The sequence below is a fragment of the Erinaceus europaeus genome, chromosome 17 (assembly GCF_950295315.1).
Source record: "Erinaceus europaeus chromosome 17, mEriEur2.1, whole genome shotgun sequence".
NCBI lineage: Eukaryota > Metazoa > Chordata > Mammalia > Eulipotyphla > Erinaceidae > Erinaceus > Erinaceus europaeus.
This window is the reverse complement of record NC_080178.1, coordinates 5,190,045-5,209,262: the sequence shown is the minus strand read 5'-3', so window position 1 is coordinate 5,209,262 and position 19,218 is coordinate 5,190,045. Positions and strand designations below refer to the sequence as shown.

Here is a 19,218-nt window from a genome sequence, read left to right as displayed (position 1 = left end):
GCGCGCGCGTGTGCATGCACTCATGTTTGAGACCCTGAAGGGTGGGAGTCGGGCGGTAGCTCAGCAGGTTAAGCGCACACGGCGCGAAGCGCAAGGACCGGCTTAAGGATCCCGGTTCAAGTCCCCAGCTCCCCACCTGCAGGGGAGTCGCTTCACAGGCGGTAAAGCAGGTCTGCAGGTGTCTGTCTTTCTCTCCCCCTCTCTGTGTTCCCCTCCTCTCTCCATTTCTCTCTGTCCTATCCAACGTCAACATCAATATCAACAACAGTACTAGCTACAACAATAAAACAACAAGGGCAACAAAAGGGAATAAATAAATAAACATTTTTTTCTTTTTTTATTTAAGAAAGGATTAATTAACAAAACCATAGGGTAGGAGGGGTACAACTCCACACAATTCCCACCACCCAATCTCCATATCCCACCCCCTCCCCCGATAGCTTTCCCATTCTCCATCCCTCTGGGAGCATGGACCCAGGGTCATTGTGGGTTGCAGAAGGTAGAAGGTCTGGCTTCTGTAATTGCTTCCCCGCTGAACATGGGCGTTGACTGGTCGGTCCATACTCCATAAATAAACATTTTTTTAAAAAGACCCTGAAGGGTCTTATTTTGAGGGTTATAGAATGAAAAGAAATAATCTTACTTCAAATTTTCAGCAAGATACAGTAGTCTTTAGTTTTTTTTGGTTTTTTTAATATATATATATTCCCTTTTGTTGCCCTTGTTATAGTTATTATTGTTGCTGTTATTGATGTCATTGTTGTTGATATCGTTGTTGGATAGGACAGAGAGAAATGGAGAGAGGAGGGGAAGACGGGGAGAGAAAGACAGACACCTGTAGACCTGCTTCACCGCCTGTGAAGCGACTCCCCTGCAGGTGGGGAGCCGGGGGCTCGAACCGAGATCTTTACGCCGGTCCTTGCACTTTGCGCCACATGTGCTTAACCCGCTGTGCTACCGCCCGACTCCCTAAGAATTTATTCTTTTATAATTAATTTATCTCACGAAAGAGAAAAGCGAAAGGGCCAGGCGGTGGCGCACTTGATGAGAGAGAGAAAAGTCCTTGCAGTGCAATATCCCAGCACATACAACACCAAGACTAAAGCAGGAGCCTGAGGCACGCAAGTCTGTCCACATCAGGAACTTAGCAGGAAAACAATTACACGGGGGAAAAAAGGAAAACCCGGCGTGTTCTCTGTAGCTGTGTGTGTGCTAGTGGCAGATGGCTCAGCGGCAGCATCTCCAGGCTGGTTGAGTGTGTGGTGACAGAGCCTTTAGCCGAGCACCATCCACAGTGAAGTTGTTAGTTTGCTTTGAAGAAGTGGAGAAATAGGAACTGGGTGGTGCACCCAGTTGAGGACTCGTTGCCATGTGCAAGGCCCATGGTTCAAGTCCTTCTCCCTCACTGTCTCCCCTTCCCTCTTGATTTCTCTCTGTCAGATAAATAATAACTAAAATGTTTTACAAGCCTTTTTTATATTTATTTATTTATTCCCTTTTGTTGCCCTTGTTGTTTTATTGTTGTAGTTGTTATTGATGTCGTTGTTGGATAGGACAGAGAGAAATGGAGAGAGGAGGGGAAGACGGGGAGAGAGAGACACCTGCAGACCTGCTTCACTGCTTATGAAGCGACTCCCCTGAAGGTGGGGAGCTGGGGGCTCGAACCAGGGGCTCGAACCAGGATCCTTACTCCGATCCTTGCACTTTGCGCCACCTGCGCTTAATCCACTGTGCTACAGCCCGACTCCCTTTACAAGGCTTTAAAAAAAAATTATTATCTTCATTTATTTGATAGGGCAGCCAGATATCGAGAGGGAAGGGGAAGATAGAAAGAGACAGAGAGACACCTGCAGACCAGCTCACCACTTGTGAAGCTTTCCCCTTGCAGGTGAGGACTGGGGATTTGAACCTGGGTCCTTGAGCATTGTAGTACGTGCACTCAGCCAGGTGCGCCACCACCCAGCCCCTAAGACTTTTTTAAGAAAAGGATTTTGGGCCCAGGGGTTGAGGCCTAGCACCACATGCAAGGTACGGTGACTTCTCCCCTCCCTCTCTGAGTGAAAAGGTGGTCCCACAAATAAGAATTTGTGGTGAAATTGGCTCCACAAATAAGAATCGTGTGTCGTGTTGTTATAGTCAGAAACCCTGCCACTTCCCTGTACTTAGTAGGCGGTCCAGTAAGTGTGCAAGTCCTATCAGAACCTAGAAACAGCACCTTGCCTGACTAGCCTGGGAGGCTGCATTAGAAATGAGGTGGGGTGGTCCGGGAGGTGGTGCAGTGGATAAGGCACTAGACTCTCAAGCATGAGGTCCTGAGTTCAATCCCCGGCAGCACTTGTACCAGAGTCATGTCTGGTTCCTTCTCTCTCTCCTCCGATCTTTCTCATTAATAAATAAATAAATGAATAAATAAATCTTTAAAAAAAAAAAAAAGAAATGAGGTGGGGCAGCGGCTAAAGTGTGAGACCGTGACCGCAGTCCCTGACATCACAAGCACCGGTTCTCTCCATCATTAGTCAGTCAGTCTCTAAGGGCAAAATCAACTGCCCAGTGGTGTGTGTATATATAAGGTCACTTTAATTTGAACGTTCGCAGCTAGTAATTAGCCTAGTATTTGAAGTTGAAATTGGTTCCAGTGCTCCAGAATTAAATCTAGACTTTATTTATTAGAACATACAGTTGTTCAACATTTCCAAAAACAAACTAAGAAACAGCTGGACCTTGAAGGTGGAAAAAAAAAAAAAAAAAAGAACACTGAAACCAGAGCCTGGTGTCTTTATCCATTTGTCCTAATTTAGCCCTCTGTTGTCTTTACTTGTATGCCTTGGCTAACTACGTCTAAAAGTTCCCATGTTCCAGGTCCCCTGAGATCTGCTAGGGGAGGGCCAGTCAGTGAGTGCCATTTTGTTTCTTGAGCTTTAGAAATCTGAAGCTGATAGCAGAGAGGGACTTTAGGGTTATTCTAAAGAAAGAAAATTCATTTTCCGGGAGTCGGGCGGTAGTGCAGCGAGTTAAACGCACGTGGCGCAAAGCGCAAGGACCAGCATAAGGATCCCAGGTTTGAGCCCCCGGCTCCCCACCTGCAAGGAGGTCTCTTCACAAGCGGTGAGGCAGGTCTGCAGGTGTCTGTCTTTCTCTCCCCCTCTTTGTCTTCCCCTCCTCTCTCCATTTCTCTCTGTCCTATCCAACAACAATGACATCAATAATAGTGACTACAATAATAAAACAAGGGCAACAAAAGGGAATAAATAAATAAATATTGGGAAAAAGTTGATATAAAAAATTCATTTTCCCTGCTAGTCTGAGACAAATGCTGATTTGAAAAGGTCCCGACAGAATTTCCTTGGCCTGCTGCCAGATTCAGCCATGAGCAGAAGTGTGTGTGTGTCTGTCTGTCTGTCTGTGTGTCTGTCTGTCTGTCTGTCTGTCTTTACAGTGACAAGTCTGGATTCCGCCTGAGGTCCTTCTTTGCCATGTTGGTGGGATGTCTTTGTTGTCAGAGCAGAAGCTGTTAACCCATTTCACTAGCTGCATAACTTGGATTTGAGTTGATAGACATATCACCCAGTGTCTTTTGCAGCTCAAGAGTGACTTCATTCGTAAGGAGTAGTTAATAGCAAAGCAGCCAGAGGAAAATGCCAGCAGCCAGGGTTGTGGCCTAGTGGGCAGGGATGGGGCTCGTGTGTGTGAGGCTCTGAGCTCTGTCCCCGGCACTGTACATCTTGGAGAAAAATCAGCGAGAGTGTTTACGTATTTCCCTTTGTAGCTCTTCATGTAAAAAGCTTGCCCGCCTGGTTCTCCTCTGTTTGATCGATGATGTCGTGCCGGTTGCAAGACGGGACATGTTTCAGACGCAGTCTCCCTCTTCAGGCTGCACCGCCACTCCACACCCAGCACCGAGATGACAGTCTCCCCGTTCGTCTCACTCTCTTAGAGATGTGTTGAATATGGACAGATTTGGGGAAATGACCGCAAGGAAGTGAGTGAAGGGCATTGTATGAATCCTTGAATCGGAGGTTGGTTCTTTCCACTGAAGCCAAAACAGGCAGGATGCACATCTCCCCAGGTGTGAAGGCCCCATCGGAGCCTCTGCCATTACGCGGGAGCAGAGTGGGCTGTGGGGTGCCCCCTCCCAATCTGAGAAGGGGGTCTTTAGGGAGTGGTAGAGTCGTGCAGTCACAGCAAAGGCTGGTAGAAAGAAGAGAAGGGGGAGCTGGGCGGTGGCGCAGCGGGTTAAGTGCACATGGTGCAAAGATTAAGGGCCAGCGTAAGGATCCCAGTTCAAGCCCCGGCTCCCCACCTGCAGGGGGGTCGCTTCACGGGCGGTGAAGCAGGTCTGCAGGTGTCTGTCTTTCTTTCCCCTCTGAGTCTTCCCCTCCTCTCTCCATGTCTGTCTGTCCTATCCAACAACGATGACAGGTATGACAACAATAACAACTACAACAAGCGTAACAACAAGGGCAACAAAAATGGAAAAAGTGGCCTCCAGGAGCAGTGGATTCGTAGTGTAGGTATTGAGCCCCAGCAATAACTCTGGAGGCAAAAAATTAAATAAACAAATAAATAAGAAAGAAAGAAGTGGTTGAAGCCGACCGCAAACCTAGAGACTTGTTCCCGTTTGTTTGTCCACGTATGCGGCATTCCCGCTTTCAGGTGCTGCATACTTGGGAGAGTAGATCAAAGCCACACGACCTGTGGAAATGACAAAAACCGAGAGTCAGACCAGAGCTTTCCCCAAACCCCTTAGCAGGAGTCAGCCAGGTCCACTGTGGTTTTTCCCAGCCCCAGACGTCTATTGATTGTTAGTGCCCTCTTCTGGCGGGAGACGGCTACTGCAGCGAGCACGCTTAAAAGTAAGGGGGTGGAATACAACAGTAAAACAAGGGCAACACAAGGGAATAAGTAAATAAATATTTTTAAAAAAATAAGGGGTGGGAGATGGTTCACCTGATAGAGCACACACCTTGCAGTGTGTAAGCCTGAGCTCAGGCACTAGCACCACGTGGGAACACCATGGACGGCAGCTAGGGAGTGGAGTCCCTTGGGTGGTGGCGTGGTGCTATGGGGTCAGCCCTTTGTCTCTTGCTCTCTCTCTCTCTGAACACTAAGTAAACAGGATCAGGGAGATGGCTGGTGGTATGTTGGCATGCCTGAGGTTTCTGAGGCCTTGGGCTTAGTCACACGGAACAAACAGTGCTCCCCTGTCTTAGGAGAATAATTTTTAAAAAAAAGACTTGCAAATGAGTGCAAATACATGTCTTGGTAAATGTTATCACGTATCAAAGATAAGTATGATCACTTTAGAAAAGCTTTAGAAAATAAGAGGCAGGAGTCACTCCTTCTAGCGTCCTAGACACACTGTTGGTATCGAATGTTTTGCCCAGGTGTTGCGTCCGCCACTGGCAGAATAAGACGACCGCGACGTGTGAGATGATGGTTATCAGGGCGGGCAGCCAGCTCCTGTGGACAGTGACCTACATTTGAGCCCAGTCACCACGGCACTGAAGAAGCCGTCAGTGTTGTGGTCAGTGTCTGCCCCCCCACACACACACCTGAAGAAAGCCGGCCGGGGGCCTGGTCAGCAGGGTGCCCATGAGAGCGCGTGCAGAGACTGCGGCTCCAGCCCCGGCCCCGCCGGCGGGGAAAGCTTCATGTAGAGGAGCAGTGCTGCAGGTTTTCCCTCCCTTCCTCACGATTTCTCTCTTTAGAAGGAGAATAAAGAGGGTGGGGTCCACAGAGCAGTGAGGTCGTTGTGCAGACACTGAATCCCAGTGATAACCCTGGTGACAAGAAAAAAAAAGTCACCCCAGAGCTGTGAAGAGGACAGAAGCGGTGAAGCAGGTCTGCAGGTGTCTGTCTTTCTCTCCCCCTCTCTGTCTTCCCCTCCTCTCTCCGTTTCTCTCTGTCCTATCCAACGATGACGACATCAGTAACAATAATAATAACTACAACAAGGGCACCCAAAGGGAATAAATAAATAAGTATTTAAAAAAGAAAGAAAGCCCCCGGCTCCCCACCTGCAGGGAGTCGCTTCACAGGCAGTGAGGCAGGTGTGCTGGTGTCTCTCTTTCTCTCTGGATTTCTCTCTGTCCTATCCAACAACAATGACGGCAATAATAACAAAACAAAGAAATAAATAAAACGATAAAGGAGGGCAACAAAAGGGAAAAAATAGCCTCCAGGAGCAGCGGAATCGTAGTACAGCCACCAAGCCCCAGCGATAACCCTAGAGGCAAAGGAAGGAAGAAATTGAGACGCAAGAAGTTAAACTTTTAGATATATGAAGACCGTCGAACTGAGAAAACTTCCATAATGTGACACTGAAGATTAAGCCAGAGCTTGGGGAGTAAGGAAAACACTGGCTTGGCATCTGGGAGACTGAGCTGCTCTCAGCGTCTCCGGTAGCCGCCGGGCTGTCGTGGACTAGCAGGGCTCTCGGGCTGACGGAGACGCGAGCCTGTCTCTGTGGTTCTCCGGCCAGTGGTTAGGCCAGTGGTTAGTTCATTCCCCCTCAGTGAAGGTCTTACTGCTTGCTGTGCCGGCTTTTTCCAAGGGAGGCTTAGGGGCCAGGCGGTGGTGCCCTCCCTCGGTGGAGCTCGCCGCACCAGGCTCAAGAACCTGGCTGCAAGCCCCGCTTCCCACCTGTAGGGGGAGCCCTCACGGACAGTGAAGTAGGTCTGTAGGCGTCTGTCTTTCTCGCTTTCTGCCTTCCCCGCCCCTCTCAATTTCCTTCTGACTTACCCCCCCCCAACAAAAAAAAAAAAGGAAAGGAAAAATAAAGGGAGGAACGGCTGCCAGGAGCGGTGGGTTTGTAGTTCTGGCACTGAGCCCCAGCAATAGTCCTGCCGGCAATAAAAGAGGAAATGAGGGGGAGACACTAAGATAAATCTTCAAAGGGGGACTTGGTGCCTAAGTACAGAGGACGGGTACACGGTGGGCCCTTCTCCCACATCTGTCTGGGTGGCCACTTGGGTGCAGACACATTTCCTGAACAGAGAACACTGGCCCGGGACAGCACGTAGAGTGTGATGTGTGGAGGCCGAGGTGTTCTGAAATGAAGTCTTCTGTCCCCACGGCTTCGGAGTTCCACCTGGGTGTCCAGATTCATGGCCGTCAGCCCCCCCCCCCCCATGGACTCGCGTACCCCCGGCCTTCACCTCCGTGCCTGTCCTTCTGCCCACCACCGTGTCCCCTCAGCGCTAGCAGAACACCCTGTCCTTCATAGGACACGCTGTGTGGAAGCTGACTTGAGTGGCAGGGCTCCGTCTTTACTTTTCTCCAGTTTCTTTTTTTTTTTTTTAATTTTTTTATTTAAGAAAGGATTAATTAACAAAACCATAGGGTAGGAGGGGTACAACTCCACACAATTCCCACCGCCCAATCTCCATATCCCACCCCCTCCCCTGATAGCTTTCCCATTCTCTATCCCTCTGGGAGCATGGACCCAGGGTCATTGAGGGTTGCAGAAGGTAGAAGGTCTGTCTGGCTTCTGTAATTGCTTCCCCGCTGAACATGGGCGTTGACTGGTCGGTCCATACTCCCAGTCTGCCTCTCTCTTTCTCTAGTAGGGTGGGTCTCTGGGGAAGCTGAGCTCCAGGACACATTGGTGGGGTCTTCAGTCCAGGGAAGCCTGGCCGGCATCCTGATGGCATCTGGAACCTGGTGACTGAAAAGAGAGTTAACATACAAAGCCAAACAAATTGTTGAGCAATCATGGACCCAAAGCTTGGAATAGTGGAGAGGAAGTGTTGGGGGGGGATACTCACTGCAAACTCTAGTGTACTTCTGCTTTCTTACTTTGGTGCCATACTCCAAACTCAGTCAATTTCTGCTTTGCGTTTCTACTTCTTCTTTTTTTTTTTTACATGCATAACATTCCCCAGATTCCCATCTAACAGTACAACCCCCACTATTTCATTCATCATTTTTCATGGACCTGTATTCTCCCCACCCACCCACCCACCCCAGAGTCTTTTACTTTGGTGTAATATTCCAATTCCATTTCAGGGTCGACTTGTGTTTTCTTTTCTAATCTTGTTTTTCAACTTCGGCCTGAGAGTGAGATCATCCCGTATTCATCCTTCTGTTCTCCAGTTTCTATTATAACTATTGGAGAGAGGGGCTAGGCGGTGGCGCACCTGGTTAAGTGCACACATTACAATGCACACAGGGCCCCAGGTTCAAGCCCCTGGTTACCACCTGCAGGGGGAAAGCTTCACGAGTGGTGAATTGGGACCGTAGGTGTCTCTCTGTCCCCCCTCTGCCTCCCCTCCCTTCTCAGTGTCTCTCTGTCTCTATCCAGTAAATATTTTTAAAAAGAGATCGGCATCTGACAATGGGTATAAAGATAGCTAACACGTGGAACACTACTTCACTGACAGCGTTTACACAAGCTTCTCCTGGCAATCTCCTTGTTTTATTTTCTTTTATTTGATAAGGCAGAGAAATTGAGAGGGGAGCGGGAGGTAGAGGAAGAGACAGAGACCCCTGCAGCCCTGCTTGACGGCCGATGAAGCTTTCCCCCTGCGGGTGAGGACCAGGAGCTTGAACCTGAGTCCTTGACCGTGGTTACGATTTCCCTTCACCCAGGAGCAGCCTCCTTATAGCGCAGGCGCCGGATGGCCCGGCTCACGGGCGAGGACCCCCGGGTAGCGAGAGGCATAAAGAGGTAGCGTCTTGCTCAGAATCACACGGCGAGCCGCTGGACGCAGGAGCGAGCCCAGGCAGTCGGGCGCGGCGTTTGTTCCCAGAGTAAAGTTTGCTTTGCCTGGTCATTCAGAACCCACATCTATGAGTAGTTGGAAGGGTGGCGAAAACAGCCAGAGCAACAGAGTCGTACGTGGCTCTGGGACGCGCTGCTACAAGCTCGCGCCAGCCTTGAATGGATGAACTGAGCCTGACCTGCACCGCAGTGGAGCGGGGGGTGCTGCAAGGCTGGGGGAGATCGCTCAGCCCAGACGAGCATGCCCGGGTGTGCCAGAGTGGCACAAGGGTTTATTCTGTTTATTCGTGTAAAACTCTCTCATCTGTAGTCAACAAGATCTTTTTAAAAATGTGAAACAGATTAGGAATTGCTTCTGGTGGGCAAGGAAAGTGGCTTCTTAAATGTCATCCGCTCCTGGTGCAGATATAAGAAAGATTTTAAAATGACAACAGAGGTCATGAATACAATGACACAAACTCAGCTGATAAAATTGAAATGGGATATGAGAGAATTGACTCCGATTTTTAAATAGATTTGGCTGTGGGTAAAATGCCATCAGTGTCAAGTGCTGCAAACACACCTTTTGTGAAGAGTCAGCTGTCGCCACCTCACCATCTTACTTCAAGAAGCTGCCGCACCACCAGCACGGAGACCAGGGCAGGGAGGGAGCATCACGGTGGTGGCCCAGACCACAGTCCTGCCATGGATTTGAAGGCCAAGCCCAGGGGGTCTGGGCGCTTCTCTTCACTCTCCAGCAGATGGCGGTAGAGCGCGCAGACTGTAGGTTTGCGTTTGGACTGGTGTTTCCTTTATTTTATTTTATTTTTTTTATTTATCTTATTTTTTTAAATATTATTGGATAGAGACAGAGAGAAATTGAGAGGGGAGGGGAAGATAGACAGGGAAAGAGACAGCGAGATACCTGCAGCCCTGCCTCACCACTTGTGAAGCTTTCTCCCTGCAGGTGGGAACCAGGGGTTAGAACCTGCGTCCTTGCTTGCGCACTGTAATGTGTGCCCTTAGCCAGGTGCGCCACCACCTGGCTCCTCGGTGTTTCCTTTTAAGCCATTCTTTTCGTGTACTGCTTTCACAGATTTTCAAATTGAAGGAATTGAAAGCCCGACCTGAAGGACTCGGGTCACCGCGGCTCCAGTTCACCAAGCTGCCAGCACTTGGCCACATTCACCACCACTTCCCTCCCTGTTTTGTTTTTCCCCTGAGCAGTTTGAGAGCTGGTCATAAACACTGCACTTCCTAAAGCCTGATCTCATCCTAGAGCAGAGCCACAGTACACTTGCCAAATTTAGGAAATGTCACGTTGACACCGCACGTTGATGAGGGGTATGGCCACCTTCAGGCTCTGAGCCGTCATGCTCCCCGTGGAGTTCCCTCTTGGTGGCCACGCTCCTGCGTCAGCTGCCAGGTGCCTGCTGTCCCCGCATCAGCTGGTGGGTCCTCCTTTTAATGGCCGAGTGCTAAGCACTGCCTTAGACTGCTTCTCAGTCTGCATTCAGCAGGTGTTCTGTTTTGCTTGTTACAATGGGGACTGTATGTGTTTGTTAAATATATATCTATATCCATAAACCAGGCTGCGAGGACCTGGGTTCAAGCCCCCGGTCACCACGTGGGAGCTCCTGCAAGAGAAAACTTGACGAGTGGCAGAGCAGTTCTGGGATGTCTCTTCATTTCTTAATTCTCTGCTCCAGCTGACTCATGAGTAAATAGTTCCAAGAGCAGAAGCAGCATGCGGGCATGGAGTCTGGGCGGTGACCCTGGTGGCCATCGCAGTGATGCAACCGGAAGTGACAGGCACAGCCATAGAGCCGGGCGTGGGTGGTTGCCACGATGTTTACCTCTGTACTGGGGCTCACGTGGAGTGGCTCCAACCAGGGGGTAAGCCTCCGACCCTCCCTCTAGGGTCAGTTCTAGGGACCGCGTGATCGCAGAAAGAGGCGTCGGGGAACATTCTGGTACGAACATTGGTTTATTGGGAGAAGACTACAGGTCTTTACCTGAGTTAAACAAAGCACATTTTTCACGTGTGTCAGAAATCACAGGTTTCTTAAAGGTCAGCTTGCCCCTGTGGTAGGGGCTGGTATGACAAGAATTGATGAGATACATAAAGGTCAAGACAGTTAGTCTCCATGATGCAGCCAAGTTAATTATCCAAAGGTATTTGAGAGAAGCATAGGGGTTAAACCAGTAAGGTGAGGGAGAGAAGGAGAAAAACAAAGCTTGATGTGAATCACAGATATCAAAAGGCACAAGGATTTAGAAATTGGGGGGTCTCACTGCCTGGCGTTGGGGGTGTATGATAGTGTGTTCTCCTTTATGATCAAAAGGTGAAGTGGATGTGTGAACTTTGAGTGAACCCTAAAGCAGGCAGTCATTTGGCCTGCTAGCAGGGGAAACTAAGTGTGAGAGGCCTGTAGGCTTTCTGTGAGCTTGAGAGACTAACAAGGAGAAACTGAGTCTGGGAGACTTTTCCTTCTTGTCTCATCTCTATAAGGAGAGAGGCTAACAAGTGGGGTGTCTTTCCAGACCTCCATCCAAGGATGGGAGAGCTCCCCTAAGCTCTACCAAGCTTTCACATAGTCCCACACCTCTGAGCACCTATTAAAACTGTCCTTGAGGGAGTCGGGCTGTAGCGCAGCGGGTTAAGTGCAGGTGGCGCAAAGCACAAGGACCGGCATAAGGATCCCGGTTTGAACCCCGGCTCCCCACCTGCAGGGGAGTCGCTTCACAGGCGGTGAAGCAGGTCTGCAGGTGTCTGTCTTTCTCTCCTCCTCTCTGTCTTCCCCTCCTCTCTCCATTTCTCTCTGTCCTATCCAACAACAACAACAATAATAATAACTACAACAATAAAACAACAAGGGCAACAAAAGGGAATAAATAAAATAAATATTTTTAAAAATAAATAAAACTGTGCTTGACAGGGGCCGGGTGGTGGTGCACCTGGTTGAGCGCAAATGTTACGATGCGCAAGGGCCCAGGTTTGAGCCCCTGGTCCCCACCTGCAGGGGGAAAGCTTTGCAAGTGGTGAAGCAGGGCTGCACATGTCTCTCTCTCTCTCTCTCTCTCTCCCTGTCTCCCTCTACCCTCTTGATTTTTGACTGACCCTAGCCAATAGATAAAGATAATAAAAAATTAGAAACAAAGCTATCCTTGCAGTTATGGAGAGGGAGAGGGGAGAGAGAGAGTGCGCGCGCACGCACACACACACACGCACACACACACGCACACGCACACACACTCACACACCACGCACACGCACACACACACACACACACACCGCACACACACACACACACACACACCACACACACACACACACCACACACACTCACACACACACACACACACACACACACACACACACACACACACACCACACACACACACACCACACACACACACACACACCACACACACTCACACACACACACTCACACACACACACACACACACACTCACACACACACACACTCACACACACACACACACACACACACACACACACACGGACCCCGGCTGTAGGAATTCTGCTCCTTCATATTTGCTTTTATAAAGAAACATTCGTTCTGGTTCTCCTGCCAGTCGGTGAGCCGGAGTGGCTTCCTCATTCTCTCTTGTCACGTAATTGTCTGAAACTCAACTTGTCACCAGCAGCCGTTAACACAGCCTCTCCTTTCTCCTGCCAAGTTACGTCCCCCTGACGTAACTGACTCAGAATCCCTGAGTCAGATCCTTCTAAACACCCAACACGTCTCCCGTGTTTTCTTGGTTTCACGTTGGCAAGTTCAGCTCCAGAGGAGGGGGGGTGGACCCAGTGCCAGCCACCATTCTGTCCTCGGTCCCAGGCTTACGGACCAACCAGATTTTGATTAGAGTTCAAATCTGTAAGTCAATAACAAGGCTAAGGTGGTCTTGGAAATAGATGCTACTTTTTTTTCCTTTCTTTCTTCATTTTGCAGATGAGAAGGTAGATGTTTAGAAAGATTGAGGTAGCAGTCCAGGAGGTGGCTCAGTGGATAAAGTCCTGGACCCTCAAGCCTGAGGTCCTGAGTTGGATCCCCGGTAATGCATGTGCCAGAGTGATGCTCCTCTCTTCCTTGCTTGGTCTTGTTAACCAATACGACTTTAAAAAAAAAAAAATGGCTCATAACAGTTAGCAAGACTGCAGAGTCCCATGTCTCCAGCTCCCAGCCCCAAAGCCCTTGCTAACTCACAGGCATGGTTTGTTTAATGTAATCGAGTCATCGAGGCTGGCCCCTACTCGCTCCCTGTCCTTTCTCCTGGAAACGTTTAAGTGGTACCCCCCACACACACACATACACACACACACACACATACATACACACACACACACACACACACACACACACTGGTTATCTCTGAAAAACAAGTTTATCAGCCTCTCCAGAAACTGGAGGAACCTTTTGCCATGTGATGGCTCTGAGGGCAGCGGAAGCGAGTGGAGTTAACCGGGGCTGGCCCCAGCCCTGGGCCTCGGCTGTCCTCCGCCCGCCGCAGGCAGGACAGCCCGAGGGGGCGGCGGCCGAGAGGCCCGTGGCTGTGCCCACAGCCCCTGTCCCTTCCTCTTGGCAGTGCACGATCTGATCTTCTGGCGGGACGCGAAGAAGACAGGCGTCGTGTTTGGCGGCACGCTGGTCACGCTGCTTTCCCTGGCGGCCTTCAGCGTCATCAGTGTGGTCTCTTACCTCATCCTGGCTCTTCTCTCTGTCACCATCAGCTTCAGGGTCTACAAGTCCGTCATCCAGGCTGTGCAGAAGTCAGAAGAAGGCCATCCGTTTAAGTGAGTAAGAGTGTCACAGTCATGGGTGGCTTTTCACAGCTGAGGGAGGAGCTCTGCTCAGGGCAGAGCAGGTCTGCATGGGGGGACTTGCAGAGAATGGAGAGAACTCGCGGGCGGGCCCGGCGGGGAAAGCAGAGCACCTGGCACAGCACCCAGCCTGGGTCCCTGCGACGTCCCGCTCCCGCTCGGGTGTGCGAGCCCCAGAGCGCTGAGTCCGCAAGCAGCTTCTCGGCGCTGAGGCTGCAGGCGCGCTGCTGCCAGAGCTGGGACCCTGCGCTGGGCCGATCGGTGGCTTCTCGGGCAGAATTGTCCTCGTCTGTCCTCTAGACGCTCGGATAGCAGAGGCGGGTCTTGAGGAAGCCAGTCACTCAGGCGCTTCTAAATCCAGACGCTGGTTTTCCCCACTGTGCCGGGGCTTAGCTAAAGCTTCCGTGCAGGGTGGGCACCACGCCTCCTCTCCGCTACGGGCAGCGTTTTCAGGTGAAGACGGGGAGATCTCTGTTCAGATAAAGAGCAGCCGGGCGAGCTCACCCAGGTGAGCTCACACGTTGCCATGTGTAAGGACCCAGGTTCGAACCCCAGCTCCCCACCTACAGGGCAGATACTACACAAGAGGTAAAACAAGTCTGCAGGCGTCTCTTTCTCTCTGTCCTATCAAAATAAAACAGAAAAGGGGGGAAAGGTAAAAAGGTGGGGCAAACAGCACAGCGCTGAAGCTTCCTCCAGAACTGTGGAGGCTGGGCTTGAGTCTAAGGTGTATACAGGGAGGGGAGAGGGGAGCTGTTTGCTGCCCCAACTCCTGAAAATCTTAACCCGTAAGTTTTTTTTTTTTAATATTTATTTATTCCTTTTTTGTTGCCCTTGTTTTATTGTTGTAGTTATGATTATTGGTGCCATTGTTGTTGGATAGGACAGAGAGAAATGGAGAGAGATGGGGAAGACAGAGAGGGGGAGAGAAAGACAGATACCTGCAGACCTGCTTCACCGCCTGTGAAGCGACTCCCTGCAGGTGGGGAGCCGGGGACTCGAACCAGGATCCTCCTGCCGGTCCTTGTGCTTTGAACCACGTGCACTTAACCCGCTGTGCTGCCGCCCGACTCCCCACCCGTAAAAGTTTTAACTTGGCAAACTGTAGCTATTTTCTTTTTTCTTTCTTTATTATTTTTATTTTTTATTTTTTTGCTTCCAGGGTTATTGCTGGGGCTCAGTGCCTGCACTATGAATCTACTGCTCCTGGAGACCATTTTTCCCGTTTTGTTGCCCATGTTGCCATTACTGTTGTTGTTGGATAGGACAGAGAGAAATTGAGAGAAAGGGGAAGACAGAGAGGGAGAAGACAGCCTACAGACCTGCTTCACCGCTTGTGAAGTGACCCCCCCCCCTCCGCAGGTGGGAAGCCGGGGGTTCGAACCAGGATCCTTACACACCAGTCCTTGAGCTTTGCGCCACCTGCACTTAACTTGATGCTGCACTACCGCCCAGGTTCCCCCCCCCCCCCTGTTTTGCTTTTTTTAATCCTTTTGTTCGGAGAAAGAAACTCTTACGGTGACCTCTTAAGGCTGTGATGGAACATATGTTCGACTGTGGGTCTGGTTCTTTTTTTTTTCTTGTAAAAGGTGGGGATTTTGAAAACCTAGGGACCCCCTTTCTGCTTCCCACATGTGATGATGTGTAAGTCACATATGATTTAGTAAATTCCGCTAGGTCTTTTAAACTTTTTTAAAAATATTTATTTATTCTCTTTTTGTTGCCCTTGTTTTATTGTTGTGGTTATTATTATTATTGATGTCATTGTTGGATAGGACAGAGAGAAATGGAGAGAGGAGGGGAAGACAGAGAAGGGGAGAGAAAGACAGACACCTGCAGACCAGCTTCACCACTTGTGAAGCAACTCCCTTGCAGGTCGGGAGCTGAGGGCTCGAACTGGGATCCTTACGCTGGTCTTTGCACTTTGCGCTAACCACTGGGTCTTTTCTTTAAAAAGATTGGAAATCAGGCAGCAGGCAGTTTTACACCCAGCAGAGTACACGTGTCACAGTGCACAGGGACCCAGGTTTAAGTCTCTGGTCCCACCAGCAGTAGCAAACATCAGTGCTGCTGGTGTCTCTCTTTCTATCTCCCTCTCTCCCTATATCCATCTCCGTAAGAGAGGTGGGGGTGGTGGTGGTAACCACAAGGAGTGGTGGTGCTGTGCAGACACTGAGTCCCATTGATAACTCTGGTGGTAAAATAAAATAGGGGGCCAGGTGGTAGCGCAGCAGGTTAAGCGCACCTGGCACAAAGCACAAGGACCAGCGTAAGGATCCCAGTTCGAGCCCCAGGCTCCCCACCTGCAGGGGAGTCGCTTCAAAGGCAGTGAAGCAGGTCTGCAGGTGTCTGTCTTTCTCTCCGCCTCTCTGTCTTCCCCTCCCCTCTCAGTTTCTCTTTGTCCTATCCAACAACGATGAAAACAATAATAGTAACAACATCACCGATGAACAAAAGGGGAAAAAATTGGCCTTTAGGAGCGGTGGATTCATGGTGCAGGCACTGAGCCCCAGCGATAATCCTGGAGGCAAAAAATAATAAAATAATAAAATAAAATGATGGTATTCACATTAGTTTTAACAAACTGATGGTTTAGTCTGGGAAGAGGCACAGTGATAAAGCATTGGGCTCTCAAGCATGAAGTCCTGAGTTTGCCTGCATGTGTCACAGCGGTGGTCTGCTTCTCTCGCTCTGTCCTTCTCCCCTCTCTCAGAAACAGACAAATCTTTAAAAAAAATTAAATGACCCAGTGGGGGTAGGTAGCACAGTGGTTATGCAAAGAGACTCTCATGCCCGAGGCTCTGAAGTCCCAGGTTCAATCCCTCACAGCTGAGCTGTGCTCTGGTTTAAAAAAAAAAAAAAAATTAAATGACCCTAGTTATGTCAACTTTAAAAATAATCGGTGGTTACTGAGTGCCAGAGCAGATGAGGTTTACCGTGTCACTACAAAGCGCAGAAGTCTCAGCAGGGTGGCCTCCCTTTTGCAGGACGCTGTTGTGAATCACAGACTGTGTCTCACCGAGCTGTAGACATCACATTTGGGCCGATAAGATAGCTCGCTTGGCTAGTGTGCTTGCTTTGTTGCGCACATGACCCAGGTCTGAATTTGCCCCCGCTGCACTGAGGGGTCCTTGGATACTGTGGAGTCATTCTGTCTGTCTTTTGTTCTGAAAAAGTCAGCCATCTCAAGATGGCAAAGGAATGGCCCCAGAGGTTTCTAGAGTCTGTATTTTGGGGGCTGGGTGGTGACTCCCTTCCCTTTTTTCCCTTCCCATACACTGGAAGCACCGTGGACAGCAACAGGGGCAGCAGTTACTGCTTCGCTCTCCCCCCCGCCCCAATCCAGAAAAAAAAAGGACCAAAAAAAGAAAAGAAAACTGGCTTGGGAACAGTGGAATCACACCGTGCTGTCAAGGAGGTAGATAGCATAACAGTGATACAGAGACTCTCATATCTGAGGCTCTGAGGTCCCAGGTTCAGTCCCCCCACACCACCATAAGCCAGAGCTGAGCAGTGCTCTGGTAAAAAGAAGAGAAAAGAAAAGAAAAAAAAAAACACAACTATACAGTAGATGCCCATTGTTCACACTCTACTTCTTTAGACTTTCGCTGTCAAGAACATCTCTGCTAACATAAATCTCCTGTCTGTTTCTCCTTCCCGAAGAGCCTACCTGGACGTGGACATCACTCTGTCCTCAGAAGCCTTCCACAACTACGTGAACGCCGCCATGGTGCACATCAACAAGACCCTGAAGCTCGTCATCCGTCTCTTCCTGGTGGAAGATCTGGTTGACTCCTTGAAGGTCAGTGGCTTGTACAGCTTCTGGCAGAGCCCAAGGGAACCGGGAATGCGTTATAATTCAGAGGGTAGGCCGTAAGCTTCTATCAGATCAATCAGATACGCTGATCTCAGTCAGCCTGTGATGGTGAGGATCGAGTCACGGGAGAGGGCTCTCCTGGGCCCAGACAGCTGGACAGTGTGCAAGTGGGGAACCTCCATTTGAAATCATGTATGGCCCTGAATTTTTTTTTTTTTTTAATGTGTAGAGTTCCTTTTTTACATCTTATTGGTGATACAGTATTTATTTACAAAATAATGAGATCACGGGTATAATTGCACCCGTTCCCACCCCCAGAGTTCTGTGTCCCCCTCCCTCCACTGGAAGCTGCAGTGGTTCGCCGAGGGTCACAGCTAGGGGTTGACTGTTACTTCTGGAGCGGCCAATGTATTCGCCCATTTTCCCTATGGCCCCGCCTTCTCTTCCTTCCTAAGTCACACCCTCCACCTGTTACTCCTTCCGAGCGAGCGTCCTTCCTTTATTCCTCTTCGCTCTCCGGATCTGGATGGAGTTGGAGTTGGAGTTCCGAGCCCTCTGGTCATCTTCCCCTAACATTTCTCCCCCTCTGGGAGTATAGACCAACATTCTTGTTGGGGTGCAGAAGGTGGGAGTTCTGGCTGCTCCTGTAGTTGCCGTGGCCCTGGGTCTACACAGACTTACTCAGCCAGCGGGGAGTGGCATCGGCTACCCTGACTGTTAACCGCAGATGTTGTGCTCACTCACAGCTGGCCGTTTTCATGTGGCTGATGACCTATGTTGGTGCCGTCTTCAATGGGATCACCCTTCTGATTCTTGGTAAGATGACACGGAAATTTCTTCATAGCATTTGAAGTAACTGATGAGAAATGAGAGTGAAACGAACACCCACCCAGCATCGCTCTCCCCCTCCCACCTGGCCCAGCCTTTTGCCTCATGGAGACTTGGAACTAGACGCCAGAGGAACTTGTGATTTGGGCTGCAAGTTTGCTACGTGATCCGAACTGAAAGACCTTTCCAAATGCCAAGAAGTAGAGCGGTCCAGATTTGGTTTACTTGCAGGATTTTTTTTGTTTGTTTGTTTGTTTGTAGTTTTCAGGGAGCCAGATGGTGACACGCCTGGTTGAGTGCTCACATTACAGCGCATAAGGACCCAGGTTCAAGCCCCCAGTCCCCACTTGCAGGGGAGAAGCTTCACAAGTGGTGAATCAGGACTGCAGGTGTCTCACTGTCTCCCTCTCTATCTCCCCTCACCTCTCAGTTTCTCTCTGTCTCTATCCAATAATAAATAAATAGAATATTTAAAATATGGGGAGTTGAGCGGTCGCGCAGTAGGTTAAGCACACATGGTGCGAAGCGAAAAGACCGACGTAAGGATCCTGGTTCGAGCCCCCGGCTCCCCACCTGCAGGGCAGTCACTTCACAGGCAGTGAAGCAGGTCTGCAGGTGTCTTATCTTTCTCTCCCCCTCTGTCTTCCCCTCCTCTCTCCATTTCTCTCTGTCCTATCCAACAACGATGACAACAACAACAGCAATAATAACTACAACAATAAAAAACAAGGGCAACAAAAGAGGAAAAAATATATATATAATATTTGTTCATATATAATATATATAATATAATAATATATATGAATAAAATATATGAATATATATTTCTTCATATATAATATTATGTATATATATATATATATATGAAGAAATATTTTTTAATAAATAAACTTTAACCAGAGGTTGTTGATTGTGGTAGGAAGAAGGCAGACTGGGCACTGTGCCACTGTCCAAAGTGGGCACTCTAGGCAGGGTTTTCAGGATGAAAGAAATGTACGTTCCAGGAGGAGAGTATTGATACTCAAC

The 19,218-nt window shown here is 49.5% G+C and overlaps 1 protein-coding gene across 2 annotated transcripts in view; it reads left to right on the top strand.

Annotated features, from left to right (window-relative positions):
- Positions 1-19,218, top strand: part of RTN3 (reticulon 3) — a 43,063-nt gene that overhangs the window by 17,634 nt on the left and 6,211 nt on the right. For both annotated transcript variants that reach the window (XM_016186222.2, XM_007518537.3), the window contains exons 2-4: positions 13,313-13,520; positions 17,211-17,349; positions 18,111-18,180. In XM_016186222.2, the coding sequence (XP_016041708.2) occupies positions 13,313-13,520; positions 17,211-17,349; positions 18,111-18,180 (417 nt within the window). The remainder of the gene's footprint in view (positions 1-13,312; positions 13,521-17,210; positions 17,350-18,110; positions 18,181-19,218) is intronic.